This window comes from Carassius carassius, chromosome 7 (assembly GCF_963082965.1).
Source record: "Carassius carassius chromosome 7, fCarCar2.1, whole genome shotgun sequence".
Classification (NCBI taxonomy): domain Eukaryota; kingdom Metazoa; phylum Chordata; class Actinopteri; order Cypriniformes; family Cyprinidae; genus Carassius; species Carassius carassius.
Window position 1 is genome coordinate 30,134,416 of NC_081761.1, and position 16,502 is coordinate 30,150,917.

The 16,502-nt window shown below is 37.4% G+C and overlaps 1 protein-coding gene across 1 annotated transcript; it reads left to right on the forward strand.

The window, feature by feature from the left end:
• The first annotated feature begins 960 nt into the window (after nt 1–960).
• LOC132143149 (adipose-secreted signaling protein-like) lies at nt 961–3,889 on the forward strand. The gene is made up of 5 exons (XM_059553298.1): nt 961–1,076; nt 1,336–1,469; nt 1,605–1,755; nt 3,021–3,146; nt 3,547–3,889. The coding sequence occupies exons 1-5, from the start codon at nt 1,016–1,018 to the stop codon at nt 3,615–3,617; spliced, it is 543 nt and encodes a 180-aa protein (XP_059409281.1). The 5' UTR covers nt 961–1,015; the 3' UTR covers nt 3,618–3,889.
• Nucleotides 3,890–16,502: the final 12,613 nt, after the last annotated feature.

Consider the following 16,502-nt stretch of genomic DNA (forward strand, 5'->3'; position numbering starts at 1 on the left):
GCAGGTCTGTACAGTACATAGAGTCCTACATCATTTATAGTACAAAAACTCAAAAAGTGTGAGGTGTGATTACAACAACAGCTTACAAGTTGACAGTTTTGGGGATTCATTCAGTAATTCGCCAAAACAATTTTAACTGCTATCTAAAGGTGCACACATTTTAAAATTCACAGCCATTTTGAGAAAAAAAAAAAAATATGTATATATATATATATATATATATATATTTATATATATATATATATATATATATATATGTGTGTGTGTGTGTGTGTGTGTGTGTGTGTGTGTGTGTGTTTTTTTTTTTTGTTTTGTTTTTTACATGGAGCGGGTCCACCCATCACGAGTTCACATGACCAGCTGTATCTTGCAGTTCTCACTTAAATAATAACAATATTAATATGTTTACTTTATAACCTATACCCTTATATGTTATATATGTGTCATGTGTCATGTGTATCTTTTCTTCCATGCAGCATATGGTTAGGGGACTGATTTGAAAAAAATTCCATTATGTGGATTTGTATATATGAGGAAGAGAGAAGCATAATTCAAAATGAATAAAATAAAACATAAACATATTTGATATGAAACAAAAGCAGTAAAATTCATGAACCTATGCTGAATGGTGTCAGTATAAAGTCTAAAACTGATTAGGGGCAAACAAGCAAGGATCCAAACCTAATTACAGGCCTCATAAATGATAACTAATGATTCGCCATATTAACCTCAGTTACTACTGTGGGGGACCTCCATCCTGTGGCATTGAACCCAGCAGGACTATGCTGCAAAGCCAATGAAATGCAAATCAAGAATGCTCATGGGATGCACAATTAATAATTTAGAAATTGGGGAAATAACCTGCATGCAGTTTAATATCTTTAAATCTCTCTTTCTCTCTCTCTATAGGGAATAGGACAGTACATAACATTACAAACTGATCATAGATTACATAATTCACAGCATTTTCTGTTCTTCTGCAGGGGTCATTCTCTCTAGAGATGATATCAAATTGATGCCAATAATCATCCCTGGATTTCCCTGGCCTTATGTTGAAATGGCAACAGGAAGGAAAAGTCAGTGTCTTTTCTGGGTTCATAACGTCTATCTGAATGTGTATACATTTTTTAAATAATATTTCGATTTTTCTGTACAACATCTAAATGTGCATTATATATTTATCCTTTCTCGTTGTCTTTGAACACTTCCAGTGTGTGTTTGTTCTCACAGCTCTCCCACACTGGGCTCAGTCTGCATTAATCATTGCAGCATGTATCTTCTGGTCCAGTATCCATCCCTGTGTTCTCAACTCCACCCTTGTTTTCTCTTTGCCAGGCTCCACTTCAAAAGGTGGAGTACATTTCACTGATGATGATGAAGACCTTCCCATTAACAAAAGCTGTGATGAAAAGCTTCAGGATAAAGTCATTGCAGCGCTACTAGAACCTGATGGTGCATATCTTGTTAAGGTGAAAGAAATGGCTTTCCAAAATAATAATAATAATAATAATTAAATAAACAAAAAAATTAAGTGAGAAAAGAAAAAAACTGTATACAAGATGTGTTGCATGCTGAAATTGTTGACCTCTAAATTCTGTATCTAGGTGGGATTTTTAAGGAGCCATCACAAATATGAAATCGTCTTTTCTTTGCCGCAAATCCCAACACTAGGCAAAGATGTCTGCCTTTCTCCCGCACTCCGCAGTACTGCAAAACCACGACTACGTGCAACACGCATTACACCATGCCCTGAGGGTATGTTTTTATAGTGTTCTTATGGCTTGTAATGGTCATGTCAGAAACGTTGTGTTTAGTTGCACACAAATGAAATTTGTACATGCAACTTATTTACTTTTTTTTTCATTTACAATGATTTGCATGCACACAAAAACTATAGTATTGTACAGTTACAAAAGAATATGGAATATATAACAATTCACAGCACCTTAATAAATGAAAAGCTTTACGAAATAAATGTTGCACTTGTAGGAGGAATGTTAAAAATGCATATAGAAAATAACCCATAAATATGTTATCATTTATTATATTTATATAAGGTATTTGGTATTTCCAGAAACATTAGATCATGTTTCGAAACATGGATTATATTTTTGACCAATATTTGAAATAATTTATAGATATTTCCTTATATTTAATAAACACAAAGAGCACTTTATTTCTTTGAATGTTGTCAAAAATAATACAAATGTAATACCATAAAATACCATATTGTACAGTGACGATAGAATATACAAAGTCTGCCTACAACCCTTGCATTCTCATTTATTCACATGAGCTCTATTAAAAGGTGTTCATTAGTTGAACAGACACTTTTTAAACTGAAGCTACATACTGGAGACTTATTACAGGGAGAGTCTCACTGGAGCAACCTGGGTTAAGTGCTCTGCTCCGGGGCACAAGATTAATGAGCAATGCGTGTGATCTTGGATTAAACAAGAACCCTTTAAGAAAACAGTCCAGATTAATATCCATTAGACTTCCCTGACTCAATAAATGATGAGAAGTTTCAGAAAACTAGATACATATAGCTTAAACTAAGCAATTACAAATAAAAAACAATTTAAACAAGGTTGTAAGCGCGATCAGAGCCGTTAATGTAGATCTAAGAAAGCTTGTACACCTGACTGGTAATAAAACATCAAGCCAAGACATCACGATACGATCAATAGTCACACTCCTATTTCAGTCTGTCATCGATCTCTCCATTAGCTGAAACTCACTTAGCGTGTTTATAGTAGTATCCTTTTTCCCACAGTTGAATCGCTAGGGAAATCTAAGCACGTTTGTGGTATCTGAGCATACAATTTAAATTCTAAAAGAAGCTGCAAGCACTTTGCAGTTAGGTGATTATTTCTCTATGATGATTTCCGTCTTCCAATCTTATTCTATTTCTTTTACCCATCTTTTTTATTGTCCTTGTCATTTTGTGTTATCCTTGTACTCTACTGTATCTGTACTGATTCCACACATTGCCATTCATCTTTCTGTGCTCTTTTAAGGGGGAGTGAGGGTGGTTTGTGAGTACATCTCTCAGCAGGACGGAGTGGTGCAAGAGGAACTCACCCTGCTCAACAGAAGCAGAAGGGACAGCAGTGTCCGAGTTCGATTACAGGCCAGAGTCATGGGTGAGATACACTCACCAACTGGTGACAGATCTCTAGTCATTCATAACAAAGCGTTCATGAAGTGATGTGTGTAGTTTCTGGACCAGTATATTTGCCTCTGCGTTTTCATTTCATTTCAATTGTTTCAAAGCAATTTTACGGAAATATTAAGCTGGGATGGGAGAAATCATTTATTTTTTTAATGAAATCCTTTCAAATCTCTTTTCATTTATACACCCTCATGCTGTTCCAGCTGTATTTATTTTTTAAAGAACACAAACAGAATTTTAGAAGAATAATCCATCTCTGTGAGTCCATATAGTTCAAGTGCATAGATCCCTCAAAGTTGTGCTTTAAAAACTATGCAGTTTTGATGCAAATAGAAAATCATCTCCACTAAAATAACTTTTTTTTTATACAGATCGTCACCACGGAACACCAATGTTGCTCGATGGAGTGCGGTGTGTTGGTGAAGAAAAACACACAAAATAATGACAGAGAAGATGTGATCAAATTGGTTTGCTTGTGTAAATGATGAAAATAAACCAAAACGATTGAATGCACATGGGAATGTGCCTCCAAATTTAAACAACCCACATCACAACCGTGGAGGATCACTGCACTAAAGCAAAAATAGAGCCACTGTTCTAGAGTCTACGCATCACAGGTCTGCTAATGACATCACAAATTCAACTTGAGTTTTTAACAGAATTTTAAAGGTTATGCGTTTGATAACATTAGAATTCAAACTTTTTTAAAAGAAAAGCAATACTGTCACAAACACGCCAGGTTCCTCCTCCACACAATCACGACGCACACCCTCACCTGAGTACTAATCACCACCACCTGATCTGCATCACCTTCATCCACCTCAGCACCACAAAAGCCACACACACGCACTCAGTCATTGTCCGGTCACGTTTGCGACAAGATAATTCCTCCGCTAACTATTAGGACTAAGCGGGCCTCCAAGCTGCCTCCACACCGGCCATGGGACTGTGCCATAGATCTGCTGCCGGGTGAACCAGTGCCTAGGGGACGGATCTATCCCCTATCCGTTCCCGAGGAGAAGGCCATGGAGGATTACATCAGGGAGGCGCTGGCTCAAGGATACATCCGCCCATCTACCTCCCCTGCTGCTTCGAGTTTCTTCTTCGTGGCCAAGAAGGATGGAGGTTTGCGGCCATGTATCGACTACAGAGCCCTGAATAAAATTACTCAGAAGTTTCGCTATCCTCTTCCCCTCGTCCCAGCGGCCCTAGAACATCTCTGTGGTGCCACTGTATTCTCCAAGTTGGACCTCCGCAGCGCGTATAACCTCATCCTGATACGCAAGGGGGCGAGTGGAAGACCGCCTTCATCACCCCTACTGGCCACTACGAGTACTGCGTGATGCCGTATGGGCTAGTAAACGCCCCCTCCGTATTCCAGGATTTCATGCATGAGGTTCTCCGAGATTTCCTCCATCAATTCGTCCTAGTGTATATCGATGACATCCTGATATATTCCCGGAGCCAGGCCGAACATCGACGCCACGTTGCGGAGGTCCTGCAACACCTGAGGGACTTCCAGCTCTACCTAAAAGCAGAGAAGTGCTCATTCCATCAGCCCTCAGTGCAGTTCCTTGGCTATACCATCGACCGCAGTGGCATCCGGATGGACGAGGGGAAGGTAAGCGCCGTCCGGGATTGGCCCGTTCCTACCACCATCAAGGAACTACAGCGATTCCTGGGCTTCGCAAACTTCTACAGACGATTCATTCAGAACTTTAGTACCATCACCAGTCCTCTAACCAACCTCATTCGTCAGAAGCCCAAGTCCCTGTCTTGGACTCCAGCCGCCACCGAAGACTTCCTGAAGACTTCGACTGCAACTTCCTCCCGAGTACCGGATTCACCCCACATTCCATGTCTCACTCCTGAAACCTCACCATACTTCTGTTCTTCCCTCCACCGAACCTGGCGAGACGGAAGCCCCCCCTCCTCTCCTCCTAGATGACGGCGCAGCCTACTCGGTCAAGGACATCCTGGACTCCCGGCGGCGTGGTGGGCAGCTTGAGTATCTAGTGGACTGGGAAGGCTACGGTCCAGAGGAACGCTCCTGGGTCCCACGCAACGACATCTTGGACCCCTCCTTGCTGGATACCTTCCACTCAAGACACCCCAACCGACCAGCTCCCAGGGGTAGAGGACGCCCACCACGACGTCGGGGTCCCCGGCCCTCAGGAGCGGGCCCTGGGGAGGGGGGTACTGTCACAAACACGCCAGGTTCCTCCTCCACACAATCACGACGCACACCCTCACCTGAGTACTAATCACCACCACCTGATCCGCATCACCTTCATCCACCTCAGCACCACAAAAGCCACACACACGCACTCAGTCATTGTCCGGTCACGTTCGCGACAAGATCATTCCTGCGCTAACTATTAGGACTAACTCCTCTTTACCTTCTCTCCAAGGGTAACCTCCGAAGTCTCTTCTTCCGTCTTCTCTCCAAGGATTACCTCCAAGATCCTCCCAAAGACCCCACGGTGCGTGTGTGTGGTACCCTCCTTCCCGGCACGGATCCCAGCACCCATCCACTCCTTACTTCCCGCTCCTCTGCTTGTGTCCATTTAATAAACTACATCTTTCATCTGTTACTCCTCTGTCTCCGAGTGATCCGTAACAAATACTAGTGCATCTGGCCAAGGACAACAAGGAAATAGTCATTAATTCACTAATGTTCACTATATATTGAGCTTCTCAGACGCCACAAACTGTTAAGAAAAATAGTTTGGCTTAGACGGTCATCATTAAATTTAGAATGTCTTTTAAGAACACTCAACCTACTTTTAACATTTAATTTATTTTGCAAGTACTTCCTGAACCTAATGCCTACCTGTAAATGTGGAATGTATGTATAATCATGTGCTTAGAATACACTGTATATAGATGATTATATAAAAAAATCATGCCATCCTTTTGCTTAACCATAATCAATAATTCCAACTTCTGTGTTACATTTATCAAATATTATGTATTTTGTTAATTAATAAAAAAAAAGTAAGCTGTATAAAATACTTGTTGAATGCTTCATGCACAAATAATTTTGGGATATGGATTGTAGTGCATTGGCCTACCCAAACATAACTTGGCAACTGACGTTATTGTCATACCCAGAGAGAATGAAGCAGTTTGAGGACAGTACCATCTAGTGGTCAAAAGAAATTACGCAAAAAACCTTCTAGAATCTTCTCAATAATTTAGAGACGTATAATTTTGATATCCTTGTTATATTCCTTAGGATTCCAGTGTCTTGGTCTAAAATATTTCCTGTACGTTTAACAGGATTCTTGTAACTCTTACTGTACAATTCATCTTCACCCCACAGCTGCTCTTTGAACCAACACAACAGACAAACTTCCAAATAAATAAAAAACAATACTTATAAGAAAGCCTATCAAAATACAGCCTAACATCTCATGCATCTCAGTTTTTCAATTTGAGATTTTTTACCAGACCAATACCTTCTGAAACCTTTTATGTATATTTTAATAACGTAGTTGCTTTACAGCATTTTTTTTTTTTGCTGGCAGTAACACACACACACACACACACACACACAATGTGTAAAAAAATAAATAAATAACAACACTTTCTCTAACAACACTAGATGGTGTTGCTGTCTACAACAGAAAAAAGGGGATTTGAAATCAAATGGCTGGCGTGCATATTCACATAATCTAGTGATGTGAAAACCACTTAAAATGATCTGAATCAACCAAAAAGGCACTCTAAACACACACACACAAACAATCACAAAACTGCGCTTAGTTATAATTACTATTAATTAATTACATTTGCTGGCTCTACTGGCATGAAATCATGTGTTCAGAATGTCCTTGAGAAAAGGTATAAGGAAGTGCATAGCAGAAGTGACATACCACCACAAGAAAACAAAAGGCTTAGAAAATCAACTGAATTAATTAAATATATCAGAGCAGTTGAGTTTTGTTTGAGGTCTGCAAATTGTAAATATAATTGTTAGAAGCTTCTTCTTGCTGACTAAATCCTAGGTTAACAATCACATATTCTCGGATTTTTGCTATTTGCTACAGTTATTTGAGCACTGTATTGTAGTAAATACAGCTTATAAAATCTGTTTCTGCTATATATATAATTTAAATAAATGGTTCTGCATCACTAAAACATCATTCTTTAAATCTGGGAGAGGTGTAGTTTTAGAAGATGTTTTTATGACATATATTGAATCTTTTAATCTGACCATGAATTTTAATGCACATAAGCATTTAATACATTCCTCCATTACTTTTAAATAGTTGATATATTTGATTGAATTAATATATTTATCAAAGATATGGGAATACAGTGGCCCCAAAAAGCACTGTGTACATACAAAAATGTATGTCATTGCATTATATAAAAAAATTTCAAACCATGTGGTACCTGTAAAGAAATGTTGAAGGACAAAAAATATAAAAATCCTTAATCTTAAAAATAATCTTATTGTGCATAATGTTGAATTAAAGTATTTATTGTAATATATTGTAATATATTGTTTGTAACAGAGCACTTTTCTAATGACAAACCCGCCATCACTTCTACTTAGAAGTTCCTTGAGGAACCTGTTTATCTCTTTTTAGGATGACTAATAGAAAGAATGCATTCCCTTCAGTTCAACCAGTTAAATCACCTCCAATTCGCCTGACAGTCAGCAACAGGATCATTCTCATTGGCTGTGCTGCTGCTGTTCATGCTTGAACATCATGCTCACTTGCATGACAGACGCATGTTTTGGACGTAGGAGGTAGCTGATAAACCTGACTGGAAATATCTAGCTGTTACTCTCCCAGATGATATCAGAAGCAAGTGTTCAAAGTCACGTGGCATGAGAGGGACTGGAAGATAAAATCAAAGTGTGATTACGTAAGAAAGCTATCTAGGAATATTGAATTTGAATATTTTGAATTTGAATAAACAAAATATTAGAATTTTGGTGTCTAGACTCCATATAGGGTCTTTCAATGTCAACTTAACCAGAGGTCTCTGGCTAAATGTTTTGTATTTTATCGTCTTTTTATTTTATTTTTTTTGGTGATGGAAATACATCATGGTTGAAAAATAATAATTACGTACATTTCAGACATTATACTTTGTATCATACTGCTATATTTGTCTCTAACACAACTGCTATAGGAGTTACAATAAATTAATTTTTTCTTCTAACTGCCACTACCAATCTCTCTGTATTTAAAATAAATAAATAAATAAATAATAATTACAAGTCAGGTTGTCAGACTCTGTTCGATGTCTGTGTGTGTTTTCTTCCCTCCATGTGCTACATGTTTGTTTCCATGCCCTTATTTGGTTTTCCTGTTCCTGTCCTCAGTTCTATTAGTTCCATGTATTCTCTGTTCTCAGTTCTGCCCCATATTTCCCATCTGCTGTTAAATATCTGTATGTCTTCAGTGAGTTTCTGTGTTTTCCATGTATTTGAATTAAATTTCATGTTGATGAAATCTGCAGCATCTCCTTGCTGGTCGATCCAGTGTAGAGTGACACATGTAGTTTTTCTTTTGTTATTTGACCAAATAGGATTATACAGTGCCCTCCACTAATATTGGCACCCTTGGTAAATATGAGCAAAGGCAGCTGTGAAAATAAATCTACATTGTTTATCCTTTTAATCTTTCATTCCAAAAAATTCACAAAATTCTGACTTATCATAGAAGTAAAACAATTGAAAGTGTGTGGAAAATCTTATTGTGAAATGGATACTTTCTCTAGTTTAATGTTGGCCTCGATTATTGGCACCCAAATATTGCAACATCCTTTTCCAAGGTAACAGCTCTGAGTTTTCTCCTATAATGCCTAAAGAGTTTGGAGAACACCTGATAAAATATCACAGACCATTCATTCATGTAGAATCTCTGGATTGGGATGGCCATGGCAGAAGCTTCATTTTGTGCTTGGTTACTAATTTTTGTGTTGCTTTTGATGTTTGTTTTGGAATAGGTTTCGATTTTTTTGTCTGTTGATATTTTATAGAACAATGATGCCATGTATCTGAATAAGATGTCCAGAACCTCTGGCAGTAAAACAGACCCACAACATTAAAGATCCAGCAGTATATTAAAACTGTGGGCATGGGATACTTTTTATACCTTTTTGTACTAAGCCATCTGGTGGGGCTTCCTGCCAAAAAGTCTCTTTTATTTTATTGACCATAGAAGCCAGTCCCATTTGAGTTCCAATCATGTCTGACAACTGAATATGCTGGAGTTCGTTTTTGGATGAGCTAGGAGAATTTTTCTAGAAACCCTCCCAAACAATATGTGGTGATGTAGGGGCTCTTTGATTATTTTTTTAGGCTTTCTGACCCCAAGACTCACCTAATCGCTGCAATTCTCCAGCTGTGATCCTTGAGAGTCTTTAGCCATTCCAACTATCCTCCTCACTGTGACAAACATCCTCATCCAGGCAGATTTGTAACATCTTTAATTGATTGGAACCTCTTAATTATTGCCCTGAAATTGGTGAAATGGTGATTTTCAATGCTTTAACTCTTTTCTTAAAGCCATTTTTATTTTTATTTTTTGAAGCTCAAAAGTCTTGTTCTGCACATCAGAACTATATTCTTTAGTTTTACTCCTTGTGGTGGATGATTAAGGGGTATTTGGCCATTTTGTTCCTCATATTTATAATCTCGTAGGACAGGAAGTCATGGCTGGACAATTTACATCAGTCTGTGGCACTGCTCAGGTATTATGAGAGCCCAGGTTGCTCTGATAGTGGCCTTCAGCTGTTATGCATTCTTGAGGGGCATATCGCATCTTCCTCTTCACAATACCCCATAGATTTTCTATGGAGTTAAGGTCAGGCGAGTTTGCTGGCCAATTAAGAACAGGGTCCTTAAACCAGGTACTGGAAGCTTTGGCACTGTATGCAGGTGTCAAGTCCTGTTGGAAAATGAAATATGCATCTCCATAAAGTTGGTCAGCAGCAGGAAGCATGAAGTGCTCTAAAACTTCCTGGTATATGGCTGCGTTCACCTTGGACCTCAGAAAACACAGTGGACCAACACCAACAGAAGACATAGCACCCCAAACCACTGACTGTGGAAACTTTACACTGGACCTCAAGCAACATGGACTGTGTGCCTCTCCTCTCTTCCTGCAGACTCCGGGACCCTGATTTCCAAAGGAAATCAGAGAACATAACTTTGGACCACTCAGAAGCAGTCCAGTCCTTTTTGTCTGAGAGATGCTTCTTACGCTGTCTGTTGTTCAAGAGTGGCTTGACACAAGGAATCCGACAGCTGAAACCCATGTCTTGCATACGTCTGTGTGTAGTGGCTCTTGAAGCACTGACTCCAGCTGCAGTCCACTCTTTGTGAATCTCCCCCACATTTTTGAATGCGTTTTGTTTCACAATCCTCTCCAGGGTGCGGTTATCCCTTTGGCTTGTACACTTGTTTTCCACATCTTTTCCTTCCCTTCGCCTCTCTATTAATGTGCTTGGACACAGAGCTCTGTGAACAGCCAGCCTCTTTTGCAATGACCTTTTGTGTCTTGACATCCTTGTGCAAGATGTCAATGGTCATCTTTTGGACAACTGTCATGTCAGCAGTCTTCCCCATGATTGTGTAGCCTACAGAAATAATAATTAGCTGATTATAGGTGTGGCACCAGGTGTCTTCATTATTGAACCTTTTCACAATATTCTAATTTTCTGAGATACTGAATTTGGGATTTTCCTTAGTTGTCAGTTATAATCATCAAAGTGAAAAGAAATAAACATTTGAAATCTATCAGTCTATGTGTAATGAATGAATATAATATACAAGTTTGACTTTTTGAATGAAATTAGTGAAATAAATCAACTTTTTGATGATATTCTAATTATATGACCAGCACCTGTATATATGCATGCACACATCTGGTGTATATTGTCTTTAAAGAAGTTATCTTCTTTTTCTTTCTATTAAAACGATCACATAGAACGTACCTGTGTAAGTGCTAAAAATATTCTTATTCCACACTTTCTGTGCGTGTAACTCACGTTTTAATATCCTTTTATATTCTAGTTTCAAAAAACCTTGATTTGGAATCTCAATTTTTAAGACCCTTTATTTCAACCCCAGAGATATGGAGATCTCAAGGCTCCATGTCCAAACTGTTTAATTTGACCCATTTTCAATGTTAAAAAACCAAATGTAGTTTTCTTTATCCAATCATGACTGTTGACACAACAAATGAGAATGTTAACCTTGGTTTTGGGAACGTGTGTATGTAGGATTTATATATTCTGGTGGGGACTTAAACCTGAATACACACAGACTCATGGGGACTCGTGTCACAAAAAAGCTTATAATTCATACGAAATGTTTTTTGTGTGTGTGTTTTTTTTTGAGAATGTAAAAATTTAGAAAGTTTCCTGTGAGAGATAGCTGCAGGGTTGGTGTAGGGTGATAGAAAATATGATTTGTACAGTATAAAAAACATTACGTCTATGGAGAGTCCCTACAAGGATAGCAGACGTATATGTGTGTGTGTGTGTTTACTTATTTGTTTGTTTGTTTTTAGGATTATTATGTTTGAAATATTGACTTTAGGATTGCTTAAATATCAGATAATTCACCTCACATTTACTTATTCAAAGGTTGACATTTCTCTCAAGAACAAAGGAGGCCTATGCCATAGATGTTCAGGTTTTATAATCTGAAATAATCTGTCATAGGGTCAAAATACAGCAAAGTGTTCCCTAATGCAGAAAAACCTCAATCCACACTAAAGCTATTTTGACCAGGAAGCATTGCTTTTATATTTACATGCATTTTTGAACACAAGCCTGAAATTACATATATATTTTGCTCATATATATACGTATATGTATGTATATGTATATATTTTCCTCTATAAAAACAACTGCATGGAACATACCTGTCTAAGTGCCAAACTATGCATACCTGTTATTCAAGTCCCAAAGTTTGCATGCACACATCTGGTGTATATCGTCTTTAAAGAAGAATTTGTTTGAACTAGAAATGTATCTTCTTTTTCTCTTTGATTACATAGAACGTACCTGTGTAAGTGCTAAAAATATTCTTATTCCACAGTTTCTGTGCCTGTAACTGACATATCTTAGTATTATTTTATATTCTAGCTCCTATATTATTTTGGAATCTTAATTTTTAAGACCCTTTATTTCAACCCCAGAGATATGGAGATCTCAAGGCTCCATGTCAAAATTGTTTAATTTTACCCATTTTCAATGTTTAAAAACCAAATGAGATTTTGTTTATCCAATCATGACTGATGACACAACAAATGAGAATGTTAACCTTGGTTTTAGGAATGTAGAGCGTGGCACGTCTGATTATAAATACACAGTATTGATGGTTAAAAACAGAATCAGTTAAACTGAACAAAATCCCTTGTTCCAAATATCCCTGAAACAGATTCAAATATAGAATCTTATAATTGCAGTACTGAGAGCAAGTTAGTGTGCCTAAGTCTGACCATTTCAGTGTGTTCTTGGAACTCAGACAAGAATGTTCTGTGCTTTTTTTTTTTTTTTGATAGAAGGAAACAAGATAAATTTCTACTTTCAGTATTATTTTTCTCTAGATATTCCATTAGTATTAGCTGTGTGAAAGGTGACGCACGTTGGGTTTTTCGACTGCATGGGTTGAAAAGTGTAAAATATAACAATTTGAGCCGCATTGTTGAGATTCTCATATTTATCAAATTGATCTATATTTCTGTTTACTCAGCGTACTCAGTAAATATACATGCATGTCATTAAATGTGTTGAGGTTTCCTCTCTATTTACATTTTTTTTTCTTTAAAAAACAAAATCTTGTGTTGTTTTTAGGGAAAGTTTAAAAATTTGGTTGATTTGACATGAAATGACCCCATAGACAAACCAATCCAACCAGTTTCAGTTAAACTTTATCTGTCAGTGTCATTTATTACCTTAGTTCTTAACAAGTATTTGTCTGTCAACAACTTGTCTGTAAGACCTTTGCACATTTATCCACTCTTTTTATGTCTTTTTATCCAAACTCCCACTTGAGTACAGAGCAAGTTAATATCACCTCTTATTCATTACATTTCTGTAAAAGTGCTGACCTTTAAGAGCGCCGCACCCTTCAGCATCTGTCACTATGACAGAATTTATTGTTATACAGTTTTAAGAGTTTCAGAAAAGAAAAATACCAAGCCAAATATTTTTTTTTAACATTTGTGTAGGTTGTATCTTTTGGCGATAGATGGCGTCAGTGTTTACCTGCAAGTGGAATCTTCCAAACAGAACTGTATATGTGTGTGTGTGTGTGTAGGTTTTATATATCCTGGTGGGGACTTAAACCTGAATACATACAGACTCATGGGAACTCGTGTCACAGTGGGGACCTAAACTGAGGTCCCCATGGGTACAAAAGCTTATAAATCATACAAAAGTAGTTTTTTTTGAGAATGTAAAAATGCAGAAAGTTTTTTTGTGAGAGATAGCTGCAGGGTTGCTGTAGGGTGATAGAAAAATATGATTTGTACAGTATAAAAAACATTATGCCTATGGAGAGTCCCAACAAGGATAGCAGACCTACAGTATATGTGTGTGTGTGTGTGTGTGTGTGTGTGTATTTATTTATTTCTTTGTTTTTAGGATTATTAGGTTTGAAATATTGACTTTAGGATTGCTTAAATATCTGATAATTCAGCTCACATTTACTTATTCAAAGGTGGACATTTCTCTCAAGAACAAAGGAGACCCATGCCATAGATGTTCAGGTTTTATAATCTGAAATAATCTGTCATAGGGTCAAAATACAGCAAAGTGTTCCCTAATGCAGAAAAACCTCAATCCACACTAAAGCTATTTTGACCAGGAAGCATTGCTTTTATATTTACATGCATTTTTGAACACAAGCCTGAAATTACATGCTTAGAATACTTTCATTTTATGAATATTTTGTATATTACACAATTCTAGTCCTGCAAATTACATTGAAATGAAAATGAAAATTTATTTAAATTTAAAGATTTAAAGAAATTGATGCTTGGTAAAAAATGGCTGGAAGACCCCTCTCTAATGTTTCATTAAAAACGTCTAGAAGGAAAATGAAAATGAAATTTTCATTCAAATCAAATTTCATTCCTTTTCATTTATCGATCTTCAGCTGATATGCAACTGAAAATAAAGGCAAGCCGAGTATTTATCATTATTATCATAACAGCAACATTTAACATTGTATATCACTATAAAAACACAACTTACTGTAATAATACATTAAAATTAATCTTAAAATCCTGTTTAAAATACCATTGGTAGTTGGGATAAAGGTCTTTGTATACTTGGCCTTTTACACTAAAGGCACTTTATACTTTATACTGCCAGATGAAAGTATGCAGGGCATGAGAAGAGTCTCCGACGATAATAGAGGCTTTCTTTTGATGCCAGAGTACAGAGATCAGTGAGAGGTATTTGTCTCTAACCAGTTATTTTACTCGCCACAATTATAATCCTTAAAAAATCAGAGAGTGAGGTTGACATCTTCAACTCCATGCCCAACTCTGTAAGCAAACAGCAAAGAATCAAGTTTCCCAGTAATTTTACAAGATGTTCCTTGCTGACATCACCCCATCCCTCTACATGTTTTTAATGAAACATTAGAGAGGGATCTTCTTCCAGCCATATTTTACCAAGCATCCATTTCTTTACTCCATAAAAAAGGAACGGACCCACTTGTTCCAGCATCATAAAGGCCAGTTTACTAAATATTGACAACAAAATATTAGCTAAAATAATGGAAATTAGGTTAGAAAATATATTCCCAACAATAATAAATGAAGATCAGATAGGTTTAATCAAAAATAGACAAATGGTTCACAACATTCGCAGATTATTTGATATAATATACTCTTCTCACTCAAGATCTTATTCAGAAATCATTATTTAATTTAATGCTGAAAGACTTTTGATAGGGTTGAGTGGGATTATCTCTTCCCGGCCCTGTCAAGGTTTGGTTTTAGATCTACATTTATTTCATGGATAAGGCTCCTTTATGCATCCCCAATGTCATCAGTACAGGCAAAATAAATTAAGGTCTGATTGCTTTATGTTTGAACATTCTTATTAGACTAGGCTGCCCATCATCTCTGATGCTTTTTTGCATTGGCAATTGAACCTCTAGCAATCTCTTTATGAAATTTAACAGTCTACATTGGGAGGTGTGGGGGAGCATTTATTTTTACAGTTTTGTAAATATATTTTGGATAGTTATATGTGAGATGTGAGTAAATGTTTTAGTTAATTTGAGTGCTTTTTGTAATTTGAGTATTCTTTTTAATAGTTCAGCGATTTACTGATGAACTGTTCTTAACTCTTAGATATTTTGCCATAGCTAAAGGCGGGCGTACACGGTGTGAATTCGGATGGTCGGAAGATCGTATGTCCACGCACATGGCACGAGTGAGTTTATCTGAAAATCGTACGGACGAGATGATATACGACACGATTTTACAACCTGCGAATTCCAGAAGCAATCGCACGAAGTTGAGAAACGCGTTCGACTTGAAGCACCCCTGAACGCACAGAAGGATCACTGTATGACATTAAAGTACCGCGAGAGCGATAAGAGAGCACACATATCCAAAGCATTCGAATCGCTCTCGCGGTACTTTGATGTCATACAGTGATCCTTCTGTGCGTTCAGGGGTGCTTCAAGTCGAACGCGCCTTATAAAACTGCTCTCCCTCTCTCATAACTGCATATAAAATATTGATACGAGCCGTGACTGTTTCCTACAGGTACAGGTTATTTTTCAGCAATCGGAAACCGGGACGTTTGGTCACCCTGTGTGTGTTCTTGTATATGGTTTATAAATATCTGAAATAGGTATTATAATGTAAACATGGTTTGTGAGGACAATTCCTGTGCCCTCGTAAACCAAATGGCTTAAAAATACTATACAGTGTTTAATAGAAATTTTAAACATGCATTTTCCGTGATGGATAGAGGTAGTGTATGGGATATACAGTATAGAATACCGTTACGTCTATGGAGAGTCCCTGTAAACTACATATGCGTGTGTTATTAGAGAGAGAGAACTAAAAAGGCATTGGAACACGTTGCTAGAAACATCATACAGCGCTCGCTGTTCCTGTCAGACTTCAGCGAGTTTATCCTCCTGGTCAATAGTCCACATTCGCCGTGGCGCTTCCGTCTTCGTCTTTCTTCTTCTGTGGTTTTCCTAGTTCGTGATTGGTCAACTTCAGATAAATCAACAAATCTGCTCGTTCAACCGCACACACGTCACAAATTCAAACCGATTGCTCACAAACTTTTTAGACATGTTTAAAGGGTAACT